This window comes from Heptranchias perlo, chromosome 25, assembly GCF_035084215.1.
Source record: "Heptranchias perlo isolate sHepPer1 chromosome 25, sHepPer1.hap1, whole genome shotgun sequence".
Taxonomy (NCBI): Eukaryota; Metazoa; Chordata; class Chondrichthyes; order Hexanchiformes; family Hexanchidae; genus Heptranchias; species Heptranchias perlo.
In genome coordinates, this window is record NC_090349.1 from 42221175 (window position 1) to 42239794 (window position 18620).

The 18620-nt window shown below is 41.7% G+C and overlaps 1 protein-coding gene across 3 annotated transcripts in view; it reads right to left on the bottom strand.

The window, feature by feature from the left end:
* golga3 (golgin A3) overlaps nucleotides 1–18620 on the bottom strand; it is a 71786-nt gene that overhangs the window by 30317 nt on the left and 22849 nt on the right. For all 3 annotated transcript variants that reach the window (XM_068006139.1, XM_068006138.1, XM_068006137.1), the window contains 9 exons: nucleotides 16468–16580; nucleotides 13356–14050; nucleotides 11203–11314; nucleotides 9924–10230; nucleotides 8512–8714; nucleotides 6045–6182; nucleotides 5002–5163; nucleotides 3359–3727; nucleotides 142–219 (listed from right to left, as the gene is read on the bottom strand). In XM_068006139.1, coding sequence (XP_067862240.1) covers nucleotides 142–219; nucleotides 3359–3727; nucleotides 5002–5163; nucleotides 6045–6182; nucleotides 8512–8714; nucleotides 9924–10230; nucleotides 11203–11314; nucleotides 13356–14050; nucleotides 16468–16580 — 2177 coding nt within the window. The remainder of the gene's footprint in view (nucleotides 1–141; nucleotides 220–3358; nucleotides 3728–5001; nucleotides 5164–6044; nucleotides 6183–8511; nucleotides 8715–9923; nucleotides 10231–11202; nucleotides 11315–13355; nucleotides 14051–16467; nucleotides 16581–18620) is intronic.

Genomic DNA, 18620 nt, shown 5'->3' on the forward strand with positions numbered 1-18620 from the left:
TAAGATCAATTCTCTACCCCGACTAATGTCAATCCACTGATTACCATCATTAGCTCAATCTATGCAACCATGTACACATTGTAAACCAGACAGCACTTTCAAGTGACTGGACTGCATGCTACAAATCTCAGGAACATTTACCTTCTGTTGAACAAGCTGTTCTTTCAGTTTCTGGGTCTGTTTCTTAAGGCTGGTATTTTCCTGTTGCATATTTTCCACCTATATATAAAAAAAAGGTAAATAAATTGCAGTGTAAACTGCCACCTCCTGTAAAAATACTAATACTGGATGGTAATTCAAATTTCAGAGTAAGAATTGCATAATGTCTTTAGGTACAATTTTTTCTGGTATCCCAAAACATAGTTCCTTAAGCTACAGACATTCCCTGAATAAATGTATCCCTTATTTGCAAAACTCCTGTGATTGGTCTATATGCTGTTCTTTGCCAAGTTTGATCTGTTTATAGAGCCTGTGTTGTGTGCACTTGGGCCAGAATTCATCAAAAATAGATTACTGGCTTGTTAAATCAAACTTTTTTCCCTTAATTTTTTTTGTGCTCAAATTGAGGGACATTAATGCTGAGGAATGGAACATGGCCCATTTCAGGCACCCAGTCATCAAGTGCTTCCAGGTCAGGTAATGCACCGACAGATGCAAAGTAACGCTCTCTCTACTCTGCTCCTACCTCAAAACAGCCCCCCTTCTACACTTGTATGATATTTTTTCCAATTCCCACACCAACCATCCTGCAATACCAATTAATGCTTAATTGGGGATAGTTTTGTGCTGTAGGCCCACACCTACACAGCTGGATTAAGACTGTCATAACTAATGTCATATAGGACCCAATAGTCAGCAGTCAAAGGAAGCTTTCAACCCAATAGCTTGGGCTAGATTAAACTTAGGTCCCAGAGGTGGAAGACCAGTGTCTATGGCCCACTCTGCCAATCCATTTCCCTCCATTATTTTCAACAGCATTCACTGCAAATCAACTTTAAAAGAAAACTCAATCATAATTTCACCAAAAATAGTTAACTAATCTTTCTCTTGGACATTTCTTTTGTTTTTTTCAAAAAAATTGGTTTTCTCTCTCCATTTAACATGCTAAAACTTCACTGTGACCCCATGAATAGGTATCATGTACAGTACTTACAACAATCTTAAGTCCAAGAGGCGCGAACTTGAGTGTACCTGATGCACAACTAGCTTAGCGATCAGTTATCAGATCTGGGTTAATTACAAGTTTTACCAGGTCTCTCACTCCTCTGCCAAACCGCCCACTATTCTAGGATCATCATGGAGTGCAAAGATAACGCCATGCTCCTTTTCTCTACTACCAATCACCGCCTCAGCTCTATCAACAAGTGTGAAGAATTCATGGATTTCTTTGTCTCCAAGTTAAGAGACCATTTGTTCAGCTGCCTCTGCTAGTTTCCCCTTCCCAACTGTGCCAAACATCCCAAGTGGCAATCCCCACCATAACCTTGAACCCTTGTGTCCTCCCCAATCTCCACACAAGTCCTGAACCTTCATTCTCTTCAGTTTCTCCCCCAATTTTCCACTTGCCTTCTCCAAGTTCATCTCATCCATAAGATCTATCTCCTGCACACAAAACCCCATTCCCACCAAACTTCCTTTCCTGGCTCCCATGCTGACTTGATATTGTAAATGGTTCTCTTCCTTTAAGCAATCTCCCCATACTTTTCAAAACGTCCATGACCGTCCCCCTCAGTAATCCCATCCTCAACTTCTCTGAGTATTGTCCCATCTCCAATCTTCCCTCCTCTCCAAAGTCCTTGAATATGGTGTTACCTCCCGGATCCATGCCCACCTCTCCTGTAACTCAGTGTATGAATCCCTCAGAACAGGTATCTGCCCTTCCTGTAACAAAACTGCCCTAATCAAATTCACGAACAACACTCAGTGACCATGGTGTATTACCCTGGCTTGTCCTCTCTGCAGCTTACAATACAATCAATTACATAAGAACATAAGAAATAGGAGCAGGAGTAGGCCAATCGGCCCCTCGAGCCTGCTCCGCCATTCAATAAGATCATGGCTGATCTGATCCTAACCTCAAATCTAAATTCATGTCCAATTTCCTGCCCGCTCCCCGTAACCCCTAATTCCCTTTACTTCTAGGAAACTGTCTATTTCGGTTTTAAATTTATTTAATGATGTAGCTTCCACAGCTTCCTGGGGCAGCAAATTCCACAGACCTACTACCCTCTGAGTGAAGAAGTTTCTCCTCATCTCATTACATGATCATCTTCCACTGTCCAGCACAGTAGGACTTGTCTTCGCTTAGTTCCACACGTTATATCCAATAGTAGCCAGTGCATCTCCAAGAATGGTTCCTCTTCACACCCATGCACCTTCGGAGACCCCCCAAGGATCTATCGTTAGCCCTCTCATCTTCATCTGTGCCCTTTGTCACATCAACACAGACAAGGGGTTGGTTCCACATGTGCGCTGATGACACCCAGCTCTGCATCTCCACCTCTCTCAACACCCCCACTGCCTCTGCACTGTCAAACTGCTTGTCTGAAATCCCATCTTGGATAAGTTGTAACATCTTCCAGCTAAACAATGGAAAGATCAAAATTCTCACCTTCAGCCTCCACGACAAACTCCATAACTTCGCCACCGACTCCATCCCTAGCCAACGTCTTAGGCTGAGCCAGAATGTTCGAAACCTGCCAGCCTATTCAACCCCAAGCTGAGCTTCTAATCCCATATCCACTCCATCACAAAGGCCGCCTACTTCCACCTCCGCAACAGCGTCCACCTCACCTCTACCTTAGCCCATCTGCTGCTCAAAGCCTCAACCGTGCCTTTGCCACCTCCAGATTGATTACTCCAATACTCTCCTGCTCAGCCTCCCATCCTCCACCCTCCGTAAACGCCAGTTCATCCAAAACTTTTCTGCCAGTGTCCGATCCCGACAAAGTCAAATTCACCCATCACACCCACCTTCACTGCCCTACATTGGTTCCCAGTTCCCCAAACACCTCAAATTTAAAATTCTCATCCTTTTGTTCAATCCCTCCATGACCTCACCCCTCCTTATTTCTGTAACTTCCTCCAGCCCTACAACCCCCACTCCAATGTTTGACTCACATTTGATGAAGTACAGGCATTCAAAAACATAGGTACTGCCAAACTGTAAAACAAGCAACAAGGCATACAAGCTGACATTAAATAACCCAGGACTGAAAATATGATCTGAAAGGGTATCACAGAAATTTACTCTTATGGGTCACAACTTGTAATGGACTGAATATTTTTTTTAAAAATCTAGACTATGAAATCTTCATCATTTTCCAAGCATGGTGCAGTGCAGTTAAATTCCAATTACCTGCCCAGTCTTGACAGCGACTTCCTGCCGAAGTTGTTCTAGGATTTCAGATACCATTTCAGTGCCCTCCTCAAGCCTTTTAGTGCCCTCCTCCAGCACATCCTTATCAGTCTTTCCAGCTTGAAGAGCAACTTCCAGGACAATCTTCTCATTCTGCAAGAACTGGATCGCATCATCTTTGGCATTTGCTTCAGTTTGTACCTCTGCTAGGTGGGCCTCCAGTTCATCGTAGCGTGCCTGCAACTCATTCAAGGATTGGTCCTTGGTGTGCAAGGTCTCTTGGGAGACAGTGAGCTGCTTCAGAAGCTCTAATTGTTCCTGTTGCAAAGCTTCTAATTGGAGTTCTCGTTGATGCAAGGTTAACCTAACCTGGGGAGGAAACATATTTTCAATACATCCATGAGCGAGAATCACAAATGCAACCAACATTAATAAAAATCACTCATGCCAACCACCTCAACTATCTGCAAAATTACAGTTGAGCAATATCAGAGGTCACAGACGAATAACGGAACCCAAATTCACATTCAGGAAAGAGGTGAGAAAGTTGTTCACAGTCATCAACGTGCAGACTGCATCTCAAGGTATTGCTGTAGAGACAAAATCCCTGGAATCTTTAAGAAACAGCTGAATAATGTAATGGGTGAACTGTTGGTTCTTTCCATACAGATGAACTAGTATGGGCTGAATAGCCTCCCTCATCTGTACATACACGGCAGACCTAGTGATCATGGAATCACATTTACAATCTTGATCATAGGAAGTTGCCACAGACGAACAGCTTGGCTCAGCAGTAACAATGTCACCAGAGTCAGAAGGTGGTGATTTCAAGCCCTACTGTGAACTTAAGCACATACTCTAGGCTGGCACTTCAGTGCAGTACTGAGGGAGTACTGCATTGTCATATCTGTCTTTCAGCAGAGATATTAAACTGAGGCCTTGTTTCCTTGTTCAAAAATCCTGTGGGATGTAAAAGATTTCATGGCACTATTCAAAGAGGAGTAAGGTATCTTGTCCTACATGCCTCCCTCAACCAAAACCACCAAAAAAGTTACCTAGTCATCCATTCATCTGCTGTTGTGGGATCTTGCTGTAAGCACATGCTTACATTTTTCCACAAAATAACAGTAATACACATCAAAAAGTAATATCACCTTGATTGCAAAATACTTTATGTTCAGAGGATGCAGTAACAAGTTGCTAAATAAAAGTTCATTCATTCTTTTCTCTCTTTACGTAACAGGTATCCTCAATTCCTTTGCTCTCTTCTCGCCCCACCCCACCCGCTGAGCAGCACAGTTCTAACAGAGGGTTCCTCAAATATTGCAGCTGTTTAAAGTAGGTAGCATAGCAACAAAAAAAAAATGTTGGATTTGGTGCAAAGTTCACCTTTGGTTGAAATGTTTTGCAATTTCCTCTCTCTCTGCGTCTACAATCTTTCTCGACAGACTCGGCCAGAACTGAACAGTCCAACCTGCTGATAACTTCATGCAGAGGAGCAAATGCAGATATTTAGTCTACCTGCCGGGAGGCATGTTTGGCAGCACAACAACTCCTCTCTCCTTTTGAGTTCCAGACTTATAGTATATTTGTAACATTTTCAAAAGGAAACAGCCACTTCTACAAAACACAGGGTTCCTTACCTCCTCAAGCGCTCGCTCCAGTGCTGTAGCAGAATTAGCCAGTTTCTGAAGATGCTCACGCTCTTCCTCAAACTCTTCAAGTTTCCGTGACAGATCATCTTCCACCATTGCCTTAGCCTCTTGGATTTGCTGGAAAGCCTTTTCCTGGTCTAACATATCAACCTGTCATGGAAAATGTCACCTTCAAACACTATAATACAATGAAACCAGTTACAAACCTAACTGTGTGGAGTGACTAGGTCATTTTTTGCTTGGAAGTGTTTTGTTAATAGAGGTTCAAGTATGAATCATTCAAGGCCAGTTACGCTGGAGTGACCAAGACTGGGTGCTCTCAAGCCACAATATCCTCTGTACAAAAGAAAGCAGACAGTTTCTACAATCCATTCTCCAGTACTGTACAACTGCAAGAGAGACTGGCTAAGGTCCCTTGTTTTTGGGTAGATGAATCCCACTTATTGGAGCTTTTAGTAGTTCAACCACTAAAGATGACTCTAATAATGCAAATGGCGTATGTGCACAGTAACTAAGCTTCGTATTGTAATGAGGCAGGACGTTAATACAATTAAAAGCATTTTTTAAAATTATAAATTGTACCCTCACTCCTCTTCAGAAGGGTGTGTTAAAACTGTAAATAGTATACACCAACTCATTCAATCCCTCTCCTCTCCATAATCAACTGGTGTGACAGAAATGGTAGCGATCCCATGCTATTGACCACTACAGGGTGCTAACTGTCAAACAGGATTAAGCTATAGGTTTTAAACTAGTTTTACATTTCAAACAGATCAGATTGTTGATAGTAGGATTACAACATTATGAATTCTATTGTCAACACTATCGGAGACATACTGCTGTTCCAACGTGTTACTGCTTTCAGAACCACAGAAAATACTTGTGTTGTGCCTTTCACAGGACTAACGTACACATTAAAAAACAGGTGGAGCAGGATGAAAATTGAACTTTGTTGAGTTATATTTTCATGCAAATAACTGCCAATAGTCACAATAGCCTAGCACAGTTGACTGATTATGTTTAGTTTTCACCTCAATATTTTGGAGGTGCATTGCAATGCGCTCCTTTTCTTTGATGGATCGCTGCTGAGTGTCTGTAAGTTGTTGAGACAGAGATACATTTTCAATCTTCAGGTGCTCCAACATCACTGCTTGGGTCATGTGACCAGCCTGTGAATAAAAAACCATACCCAAATCATTCTGAAACAAAACTGCAGAACCACTAAGCTTCGCATAAAATAGTAGTTTTAAGTGTACCGTGTATTATCCTTTACTTATCAGGGTAAAGAGTATGAAAATAGACAGGCGGCTGACATAAAAGGAAATCCAAAAGTCTTCTATAGGTATATAAATAGTAAACAGGTAGGGCCGATTAGGGACCAAAAAGGAGATCTATGCATGGAGGCAGAGGGCATGGCTGGGGTACTAAATGAGTACTTTGCATCTGTCTTTACCAAGGAAGATGCTGCCAAAGGCACAGCTAAAGAGGTAGAGGAGATACTGGATGGGCTAAAAATTGATAAAGAGGAGGTACTAGAAAGGCTGGCTGTACTTAAAGTAAATAAGTCACCCAGTCCGGATGGGATGCATCCTAGATGGCTGAGGGAAGTAAGGGTGGAAATTGTAGAGGTGCTGGCCATAATCTTCCAATCCTCCTTAGATAAGGGGGGTGGGGGGGGTGCCTAAGGACTGGAGAATTGCAAATGTTACCCCCTTGTTCAAAAAAGGGTGTAAGGATCAACGCTGCAACTACAGGCCAGTCAGTTTGACCTCAGTGGTGGGGAAGTTTTTAGAAACAATAATCCAGGACAAAATTAATAAATAGTCACTTGGACAAGTGCGGACTAATAAAGGAAAGCCAGCACAGATGTGTTAAAGGCAAATCGTGTTTAACTAACTTGATTGAGTTTTTTTGATGAGGTAACAGAGAGGGTTGATGAGGGCAATGCGATTGATGTTGTGTATATGGACTTTCAAAAAGCATTTGATGGAGTGCCACATAATAGGCTTGTCAGTAAAACTGAAGCCCATGGAATAAAAGGGGCAGCGGCAGCATGAATATAAAATTAGCTAAGTGACAAGAAACAGAGAGTAATAGTGAACGGTTGTTTTTCGGATTAGAGGAAGGTATACAGTGGTGTTCCACAGGGGTCGGTACTAAGACCATTGCTTTGATATATATTAATGACTTGGATTTGGGTGTACAGGGCATAATTTCACAATTTGCAGGTGACACAAAACTTGGAAGCGTAGTAAACAGTGAGGAAGATAGTAATAGACTTCAAGAGGACATAGACAGGCTGATGGAATGGGCGGACACATGGCAGATGAAATTTAACACAGAGAAGTGCGAAGTGATACATTTTGGCAGGAAGAACGAGGAGAGGCAATATATACTAAAGGGTACAATTCTAAATGGGGTGCAGGAACAGAGAGACTTGGGGGTATATGTGCACAAATCTTTGAAGGTAGCAGGACAGGTTGAGAAAGCGGTTAAAAAAGCATATGGAATCTTGGGCTTTATAAATAGAGGCTTAGAGTACAAAAGCAAGGAAGTTATGTTGAACCTTTATAAAACACTGGTTCTGCCACAACTGCAGTATTGTGTCCAATTCTGGGCACCGCACTTTAGGAAGGATGTGAAGGCGTTAGAGAGGGTGCAGAAAAGATTTACTAGAATGGTTCCAGGGATGAGGGACTTCAGTTACGTGACTAGTCAGGAGAAGTTGGGGTTGTTCTCGTTGGAGCAGAGAAGGCTGAGAGGAGATTTGATAGAAGTGTTCAAAATCATGAAGGGTTTAGATGAAGTAAATGAAGAGAAACTATTCCCATTGGCGGAAGAGTCGAGAACCAGAGGACACAGATTCAAGGTGACTGGCAAAAGAACAAAAGGCAACATGAGGAAAAAAATTTTACGCAGCGAGTAGTTATAATCTGGAATGCGCTGCCTGAAAGAGTGGTGGAAGCAGATTCAATCATGGCTTTCAAAAAGGAATTGGACAAATACATGAAGGCAAAAAATTTGCAGGGCTATGGGGAAAGAGTGGGGGAATGGGACTAACTGGATTGCTCTTACAAAGAGCTGGTACAGGCTCAATGGGCCGAATGGCCTCCTTCTGTGCTGTAACCATTCTTTGATTCTATGGTTCTACTTGGTTACACTACAAGCTATAGTTTACCTCAGAGAAGCCATTTTCTAAGAGTCACTGTAACTAAATTTTGTACACATTTACAGAGGGGCCAAAGAAAAACAGTAACAGCCACATGTTGAAGTGTACAATATAAAGCGAGCCAATTAGTAAAGATATTGAGTATGGATGAACTCCAAACTTGGAATGTGAAAGGAGCCAAATTGGTTTGATTTGAATTTATATTCTCAATAAAATTTGGCCAATTCCAGTGCGTCTGTTTCTCTTCCTGGTGGCCAAGTACTACCATAGTTTTCACTAAGTGGAACAGGGGTGCCTCAAAGGTTGTAAAATCTACTGCGGTGCCTTACCTGCACATTTGCCATTTCGCTCTGTAAGCGAACCCTTGCCTCTTGTGCCAGTGTCAGTTGCTGCTGGTACCACTGTCTGACCTGCTGCAGAGAAGTTATTTCAGACTGGGATGCCTTGAGCTGGCTCCTCAGAGTGGCACGTTCCAACTGTGCCTGCTGAAGCTCGTTCTGTAGGGCTGTCATTTGTTGTCGAAGGTCATGAACTGAAAAATAAAACATTTTAAAATCACATGAGAATAATAATCTGTAGGTTAGTTTTATACATTTCGTGAAGGTGTCTTCTTTAAAATAAGGTCCAGGAAGATGTCACTGGACTAGACGAGGGCAAGCAAAATGACTACACCTTTCATGGTCAGCTGATGGGATTGCAATAGGTACCTACTCGGGCTAACCAGCCAATCATTTTTGCTTGAATATCAAAATCTCCCATGTGTGACTATAACTCAGTGAAGATAGCTTTAAAAGGACAGCCATTACTAGTTATCCAACGAGAACAATTGCGTCTAAAAAGCAACGCTAATCAAACACAGATGGCGGAAAATACGTTAACAAATATGTAACCAGTTATCAAGTTATAACTCTGTTGTCCTAAAAGCCCAATTTCTTCTTGAAAATTTCAAAAATATTGAAAAAAGTTTAAATAAATGTAAAAATAAATGTTCAGTCTTCAAATCAGATTGTAGTGGCCAAATAAGGCTCAGATTATTACAAAATCAAACTCAAAGTAACAGTTAAAACTAGCTGCAAAATTCAACAAAACTCCAGGAGGCATTCCCATGATTTTTGCATTGTCTGTCACATCCATATAGAATTTCACCATTCTGCAAAGTCATAATATTTAGAAACTTTTACAATCCTAGAGAGAGAATGGACACATGACAGATTGGACCACGCCAATCAAAAATGCTACAACTGGCAATAACTTACATTTGTATGTTGCCTTTAAAGTAGCAATCATCCTAGACACTTCACAGCTGGGGGGGGGGGGGGGGGGGGGTGATCAGCTCCCCCAATAACCCAAGAGGTTTGATTCCCGGTCTATGCTGAATTAGCTATTCCAATAGTTGGAGCTGATACAATGGCCTCATTGCCCCTGGGCTGGGAAGAGGGAAAAATAGCTGTGGTTCCCAATTCAGATTATTATAAAGCTACTCGTTCTGGGAAGCAAGTGCCTGAAAACCGGATCGGGCTCTACTATGATGCCCTCTACAGGCAAAAAGCACCCTGACAAACACTGGGTTCAAACATCAAAAATAAAAATTGGGCAAGGTAATGGTTAGCTGCGAGCACCCATGAAACTGTATCCCAGCAAGTCAGTATGTCAAGGAGAGGAGGGGAGAAGACTAGAAATAAAAATGCACTCCTACTGTGAATTCCTGAGTACAGATTCAAAACATTCCACAAAGACGTACCTGAATTATCTCTGCTAGACATTGTCTGCTGCATTTCCTCAACTTTTCCCATCAGTCTCTGATACTGCTCCTCAGCCACCTGAAGATCATTGTTTAGCCCAGCTAAACCGGCATTCTTGGCCTCAAGATTCGTCTGCAGCTCAGTCATTGCCTGTTCCAGACTGGAACACGTTTGCCTTAAGGTGCTCACTTCAGAGTTCAACAGGCTTTGCTTCTGCTCACTGAGCACTTTCTGCTCATCCTGTGCCTGTAGTTGTGCATTTAAAGCTGCTAGTTTGGCCTGCAATTCAGTCTTCTCCTTCAAACCCTTAGAATTTAAAGAGAATGGCAATGATGACCTTTTTGCATTTACTAAGGAATGGTTATGCTTTTCCAAATTGCTCTACATTCTGCTTCGGATCACCTGGAGACAAGCATATAACTTCCTTTAAAGAAAAATTACACAGAAACTCAATTCACATGGTCACAAAGACCTTCACAGTTTCCTGAATTGAAAAAAAAAATCTAAAAATGATTGAGTGGTATTTTGAATTTGTACTTTGCCCGTGGGAGCTAGAAAGACAGAGAAAGTGCTGCCACAAATATTTCTACATTGCCATGAGCAGTCCAAAGCTTACTTTTACAAAACCTAGATTGTATTAGATAGACAATGAACTTCAAAAACTACACACACACACACACAGATTTAAAGAAGTAGCATTACACCATGTGGTCTCTCTCTCGGTCTCATTGAAACATAGGATTCTGAGGGGGCTTGACTGGGTAGATCCTGAGAGGTTGTTTCCCCTGGCTGGAGAGTCTAGAACTAGAAGGCAGTGTCTCAGGATAAGGGGTCGGCCATTTAAGACTGAGATGAGGAGGAATTTCTTCACTCACAGGGTCGTGAATACTTGGAATTCTCTTCCCCAGAGGGCTGTGGATGCTGAGTTATTGAGTATATTCAAGGCTGAGATAGATTTTTGGACTCTAGGGGAATCAAGGGATGCGGGGATAGGGCGGTAAAATAAAAATAAAACAACAGATCTGGTGAATTAAAGAAGTCCAGCCTTGTCTCATGGTTCAACAGGTTTGCATTGATTAAGGAGAGCCAAAAATGAAGGAATGAGTTGATTGGAAAATGCAACTCATAAGTACAGACCAAGTGGTAACAATGATTTTTTAAAAATTGGGGAAACTGAATCAAAATCTTCTACATTTCAGTAATATTTACAGTAGTGACTAATGTCATTTAATTTTTTTCAAATGCTAAGCACAGATCAATGAAAGTAATATTTTTCACCTCATTAGCTTCAGAAGACAGAGCTTCCAACTGGCCCTCAAGTCGCATTTTTTCTTTAAGGATCTGCATTAGGTCATCATGGGATCCAATCACTGAGCTTTCCATGGAAACACTGCATAACGAAATTACAACACAGCTGACCTGAACACGCCATATACAACAGAATCAGCATTGAACAAAAAAACTCCAGCAACCCCGTTTGATCTGGAATTCACGCAGTGATCTGCAATTTTGTATACTAATTTGCGAACCATTTATTTGCGGTAAGTGGATATATTTGTTCCACTAATGAAACTCAAATTTTTTGGTAATAGTTGTTCCCAAAGCAATAATGAATGTGTCATGAATCACAAAACTGTTGGCAATGCAAATCTAGCCATTTGTGCAATAAGCCATTATTTTCCTGAGCTATTGGTCTAACACATACAAATTAATAAAGTAATAGAATCAACAATATTATTTATTTTGCATGCCCTTCCTTAATCTTCAAATGAAGCAAACCTTTTATAATGGGGGGGGGGTAATGAAACCAGGTTGCCAGTGAGGAGATTCACCCTGGATGCAGTACTCTCAAGGCTTTGACGATGCCAGGATAAGTTTAAATTCATTGGGGCTCTTTCCCATTAGAAATTATGAAAGGATGAGACAGGATAGATAGAAGCTCATGTGGAATCCTTGTATAGTGCCTTGCAGCTCCACAAGCTTGAGTGACACTGTCCAGTGTGTGGGGTGTTATTTTGGTTCCTTGAAACTTTTACCAGGAGTCGAAAGGAGAACTCCTTTTCTGGGGTAGTGTTTTTACTTTGGGATACCGTGCATCTGTTGAATATGAAACACAATTAAAGAATAGAAAAGAGCCTAAGCATAACACATGATTGAGGTGGTTCCTGTAAAATAGTCCAATCCAGCAGTCAAAGGATTGTGCTGATCTGGTGACTGCCTGCACGCTCATATGGCAATTTCAGACATTCAAGCTGCAACCTATCATAGTATGATACCCCACAGAAGGAGGCCATTTGGCCCATCATGCCTGTGCCGGCTTTTTGAAAGAGCTATCCAATTAGTCCCATTCCCCTGCTCTTTCCCCATTGCCCTGTAAATTTTTTCCCTTCAAGTATTTATCCAATTCCCTTTTGAAAGTTCCTTTAGGTTGATCTTTTATAGTAAGTAGCATTCCCTCTAAATGAGCTAATTTGTGGGTTGATGGGTTCAAGTTGTTCTTGGTTGTTGCTAAGCCCCCCGCCAATTGTGGAGCCAGGAGGTGCCTTCTATTTCTTGTGGTTGAAATGGCAATGAAGTAATTTCTTCTTCCTATAAAGCAGGAAGCTGTCCCTTGGCCTCTGAGCCTCTCTGGAGTTAAGGGACAGCTTCCTGCTTTATAGGAAGAAGAAATTACTTCATTGCCATTTCAACCACAAGAAATAGAAGGCACCTCCTGGCTCCACAATTGGTGGGGGGCGCGGGGGGCTTAGCAACAACCAAGAACAACTTGAACCCATCAACCCACAAATTAGCTCATTTAGAAGGAATACTACTTACTATAAAAGATCAACCTCGATTTGGGAATATTCTGCATCTCGGAATTTGGAAATATCAACAATTTCAAATACTTCGATTTTTTTTTAAAAACTAGAAAGTGCTGTGCTGATGACTGTGCTCGTTTAATAGAGTTGGGACAGTGGGGAGGGAGGAAGGGAGTGAAAGGAAGAAAACAGAATGGACTTTGAGGACTTCCTGAGCCTGCCCACTCAAGGTAGATCACTTTTAAAATCACTATTGGTTAATGACTATGCACTCAGTGCTATTAACCTAGTTCCTTTATATTGTTAGACTCAGCACTTTCCTGATGAAACCATCAGCATCCTTATTAAACAAAAATATTTAATGGCAAAACAAACAGGATATTAAGGCTATTTGGAACTATTTGTCTTTTAGTCCCTTAAAAAAAATCCTGATTGGTGCTTTTAAGGATTGAGCTGTGTAATCAGGATTTGCTTCTATTAAGAATTCACTGAATAGTATTTTGTGCCAACAGGTGTCCAATACAGTAACAGTCTCAAATTCAGAATTGAATTTGAACAGCTCCCGACTAAGACTGCTTTAATTGTATTTGGTGGCATATTTACCTGCTGGAAATGCTGTGGCATATTTACCTGCTGGAAATGCTGTCTCTGCGGCTCCGCACTGCTCCATTCACTTCCTGCTCCTTGCTCTGGTGTTCTAATGCTGCAGCTTGCAACACCTCCCCAATAGAAAGGAACTGCCCCATATCATCTGATGAAATTTCTCGCCCATCAACAGTATATGTGGTCTTTTGCCTGGTGTCCAGTGAGGGCATGGTCCCATAGATACCCGTGGTGGATACACTGCTATATGAAGAGCTGTCACTTTCATTCTCATCTTGCTTCGCTCCCAGCTCACTGCCATCTATCTCAGAGTTACTGTCCTCTATGTGTAAAGAAGCCTCCAACTTATCTTCATTTTCTGATGCGAAGTCTATTTCAGATATGACAGATGTGGATGAACCAGACCTGTTCTGTTTAAGGGATCCTAATGTTTCCACACTGGATGACCTTCCAACACTACTGCCAGCCTCTGAGCTATCAGTTTTATAATCCGCAAGGGATCTTATTTTGCTGGACTTGGAACTCTTTGAAGTCTTTTCATCTTTGGAAGTGCTTGGAATTCCAAGGCTGCCCACCTTGGGTCCCCGTGGAATGCTGGTCCTCAGGAAGGAGTATTCCTTAGTCAAGGCGAGGGTACTCGCTCGTGGAAGTACTTCCGGGTGGAACATTAGCTCTGGGTCCAAAGTACTGGTGAGTCTATTTTTTGGTATTGATTGCTTAGACTGAAAAATAAAAGCAGAAGTATTGTTCTGAATGACTGTTCCTCAATGAGACAGAGACTTGTTCTGTGAAATACTTGTGTGAGGCTCCTCAGACATTGCTACTCACAATATAGACGATCTTTCCAGTTCAGTAAAATTAAAACTTCAATAGTAATTGCAGTTAGCATTACAGAAGAAAAATTAGGAGCTACGTGTTAAGTATGACTCAGGCATTCAACAAGATGTTGGATGTTTCCTCATCTCTCACATCGACATCTCTATGCCCTCCTCCAACCCAATCCTCCAAACTGGGACATCTCAGCTCCCTCAACACCACCCACTTCTCTAGCCCTCCCCGTGACATTGCTGTCTCATTCGACCTGCTCAACAGATCTTATTTCTACCTTTGATGCCCTTTCCCCCCAGTACAAACCCTACAGTCACATCCTAAAATCTGATGGCCACAAGCTTGAGCACACAAGGCACGTGGTTTTCCAATGCCACATCAAGCAATATCATCTCGTCCTCTCCATAACAAATTCCTCAATACTTCAATACAAGTCTGGAGGATAAGGACAATCCCAAACTCCTTTTCTCCATGTAAAAATCTTGTGATACAGTATACGAGTAATTTGAGACATGACATGTGGTAAGTGTAGCATGCTTGGGAGGAACAGGTCACAAAGCTCTCCACCACTGGGGTTTTCCTCGCCTCATGTCTGGGTCTGTTGTAGATTCATTGATAGAAATTGATTGCTATGGTAAGTCAACAACTCCATTATCGTTGCGACTACTGATGGTAGAAGGCGAACTAGATGGGAGCTTGGTTTTTTTCTCGTCTAGCAATTCCTATGTTCCTAAATCAGTCCCTTCAAGCCTTTTCCCTGCCCCCTCCACCGTTAACTCATGGATTTCTTTTGCTCTATTACCTTTATTTACAAATCCCTCCATGGCCTAGTGTAGCCCTAAGGCTACAATCCCTTTCAGCCCTACGTCTCAAATTGCATCATCCACTCCTCCGACTCCAGTATACTGTGCATCCACCCTTCCCTCTGTTCCACCTTCAGCAGCAGAGCCTTCAGCTACCTTTTGATCCTCTTTGCCTTTCTCCACATCTCCCCACTTTCAAAAGTCCTCCTCAAAGCCACTCTCTTTGGTCCACTCTCCTTCCTGCAGTATCTGAAGCACCCCCTCCCCCCAACCATGAAGATCTTTAGAACATTCCTTACATTAAAAAGTGCTGTACAAGTGCAAGTCGCTGTAGTGGTCAGAGAAGTAGATTAACCTTTATAGAATTAAAGGTAATTACTCAAGGTGACTGACGAGCGCATGCTAGATAAAATCAAAATGAGTCATTTTAGATAGAGCACAATTATAATACAAAAAGATGCAGGAAAAACAAATGGCAAAAAGATTAAATTTTGCACAGGAAGGAACCAAGAGCTGCAAAGATCAGCACTGAAATACAGGTGGACAGGAAAAAGGAGTTTAAAAGCTGTCGTGTAATTCCTCATAGCTGGTTACCATAGGAGCAGATCATCTATTCATTCTCTCAACTGGGAATAAACAGGGTATTCAAGCAGAACGATTTCATAGCAAGAGCAACAGTAAATGAAGTAAGTTACCAAAGAAGGGCATTTAAGTAAATAATTTGTTAGAATGAAGGGATTGAGGGATATGTTGAGAAAGCAAGTAGTTAGGATCAAGTTTGGTTAAAATTGATGGGGCTTATTGGACAGTGTAGTCTTTTCCTGTTCCCATGTGCCTCCGAAGAGAGATTTTAATGTTCAGGGATTTTACTGGTTTACTCAGGATCTGATCTCCACAAAATACTCATGGAAATATCATTAAATAGAATTAATGGATAAAATGATTTAAGACAAGAACGAACTTGCATTGATATAGTGCCCTTCATGCCCTCAGGATGTCTCAAAGTGCTTCACATCCAATAAATTAGATTTAAAATCCAATCACAGTTGTTATTTAGGGAAAAGCTGCAGCCTATTTGTGCACAGCAAGGTCCCACAAACAGTAATGAGATAAATGACCAGTTATTCTGTTTTTGGAGGTGCTGATTGAGGGGTAAATGTTGGCCAGGACACCAGAAGAACTGCCTTGCTCCTCTTCAAATAATGCCATGGGATCTTTTACACTCACCCAAACAAGCAGATGGGGCCTTGGTTTAATGTCTCACCTGACACCTCCAACAATGCAGCACACGCCCTCAGTAATGCATTGAAGTGTCAGCCTAGATTATGTGCTCAAGTCTCTGGAGTGGGACTTGAACCAGTGACCTTCTGGCTTGGATGAGTGCCATCACTGAGCCAAGCTAACACAGGTTAATTACTACAAGCTGTGTATAATCACAACAGAGTAGGAACAAATATGAGCAGTATTTCTAGTCCTGCTCCCACCTTGCTGTATCCAGACACACTTACTCTCTGCTGGTGCCTTTGCACTCTGTACTGTTTGAGTTGCTCTTCAAGGCGCCGACGAGCTTGTGAACGTATCTGTTCTTCATTTTGTTCTTTCAAAGACGGGTCCACAGTACCTGTTTTCAAAACAAAATCATAATTTCAAACCATCTACGTAAATCTTTTGTTAATTCTACCTATAACAAAAACCAGCAGAGGAATTACAATTAAATGATAAAAGATCTCTGCGCTTAACACTGCTTATTTATTTATAAAATGTCTTGTCAGAGGGTTTGCAAACTAATTTTCGAAAGTTATAATCATTTAGTCACAAAAGGCCCCGTCAACTATAGCACTTTCATGTTGCTATGGCAACTACAATTTCCCAATCTAGACTCAACTACCAGTCCTCCACAGACAACCAGCTTCATTTGAACTGGGGCACATATAAATACTCCCCCCTCCATTTGGAAAATTCTCTTTCCCTTCATTATGGCCACCTATCTGCATTCCACACCATGTACCAGGCTGCAACCAGGTGTGTTCCAATTCCTCTGCCAGTGTCAGTCACCAATCGATCCAACATACTGATCAAGGTTGACTTGCCCACAGATTCTCCTCACCCCCTCCTTAAGGAAGCGACTCAGCTAATCACCAAGTCCGAGCTTGACAATTCACTGGTTCAGGGATGCTCAGCCTTCGTTTATGCTGCGCATTAATATCCCAAAGTACTATGGCACTTAGCCTCCAAGTGCTACTGTAGTGAGAGATATATATGTCTACAGCACAGACTTTACCCATCACACAGTGACAAAACGAGGGAAAAGTATTCTAATAGGGTACTTAAAGCTTGTGTATCTTGTAATTAGAAGGAATATAACTTCAAACTTGTGGTAGAAATTTCCTCTTGGACTAACAAATACAATATGGTGAAAGGCCTAGAATCATAGAACCTTACAACACAGGAGGCGGCCATACGGCCCATTGTGCCTGTGCCGACTCTTGAAAGAGCTATCCAATTAGTCCTCTTTCCCCACAGCCCTGCAAATTTTTCCTTTCCAAGTATATATCCAATTCCCCTTTGAAAGCCATGATTGAATCTGCTTCCGCCACCCTTTCAGGTAGTGCATTCCAGATCATAACTAACTGTAAAAAAAAAATCTCATCTACCCTCCAGTCCTTTAACCAATTATCTTAAATCTGTGTCCTCCAGTTACCGATCCTCCCGACAGTGGAAGCAGATGCTCCTTATTTACTCGATCAAAACCCTTCATAATTTTGAGCACCTTTATTAGATCTCGCCTCACCACACAGAAAAAAAAAATCACCCAATATTACCAGAATCTAAACCTGGACCATGCACAATTTATCAGATCTGGTTTTACAGGAGACACCGGACACAAGTTTCAACAAAACGCAACAATTTTCTTTGTGCCTTTATTCCATTATATGGGGCAGCAGAGGTGAGAGAAATGAAAGTGAGGAGAGACTCACTCAGCCTGGCAGCTCATTACAATTGTCAGCACAGTTAATTTAAATGTAGAACATAAGAAAATTCATTACAATATAAATAGATTTCAAAAAATATTTGACGGTTATAATTGGATAGCTGTGAAAAGATTAGTTACATCACTCGACAAAAGCTCACCTAATTTTATGAAACAATTTCTTACAGAACCTTACAGTCTGTATGCAAGGCAAGAACTAACTTGCAAAGCAGTAAAATATCCAGGCAGTGGGATGTGAGTGATGCTGGCAAGGCTGCATTTATTGCCCATCCCTAGCTGCCCTGATAAGACCTTCTAATGAGGTGGTGCTGGTGGACCTTCTGCTTTGTACCAATTTTCATACAACTGAGTGACTTGCAAGGCCATGTTATTAAGAGACCACCATATATTGTGGGACTAGGGTCACATGTAGGCCAAATTGGGTAGGGTTAGGAGGGTCCTTTTCCTGCAGGACATTAGTGAACTGATTGGATTGTCGTAAAAATCCAGTTATTTTTCTGATGCTAGCCAACAACTTACCAGATTTATTTAATTCAATTCCACAACGTGGTGGGATTTGAACCTACAATCTCTGGGTTGCTAGTACTATAACTACCGCACTACTGCACCCTACTGCCAGGGCACTGTGGAATGCTGCCTGGTAACTAGCACAAGAGGCATGTTACTCAC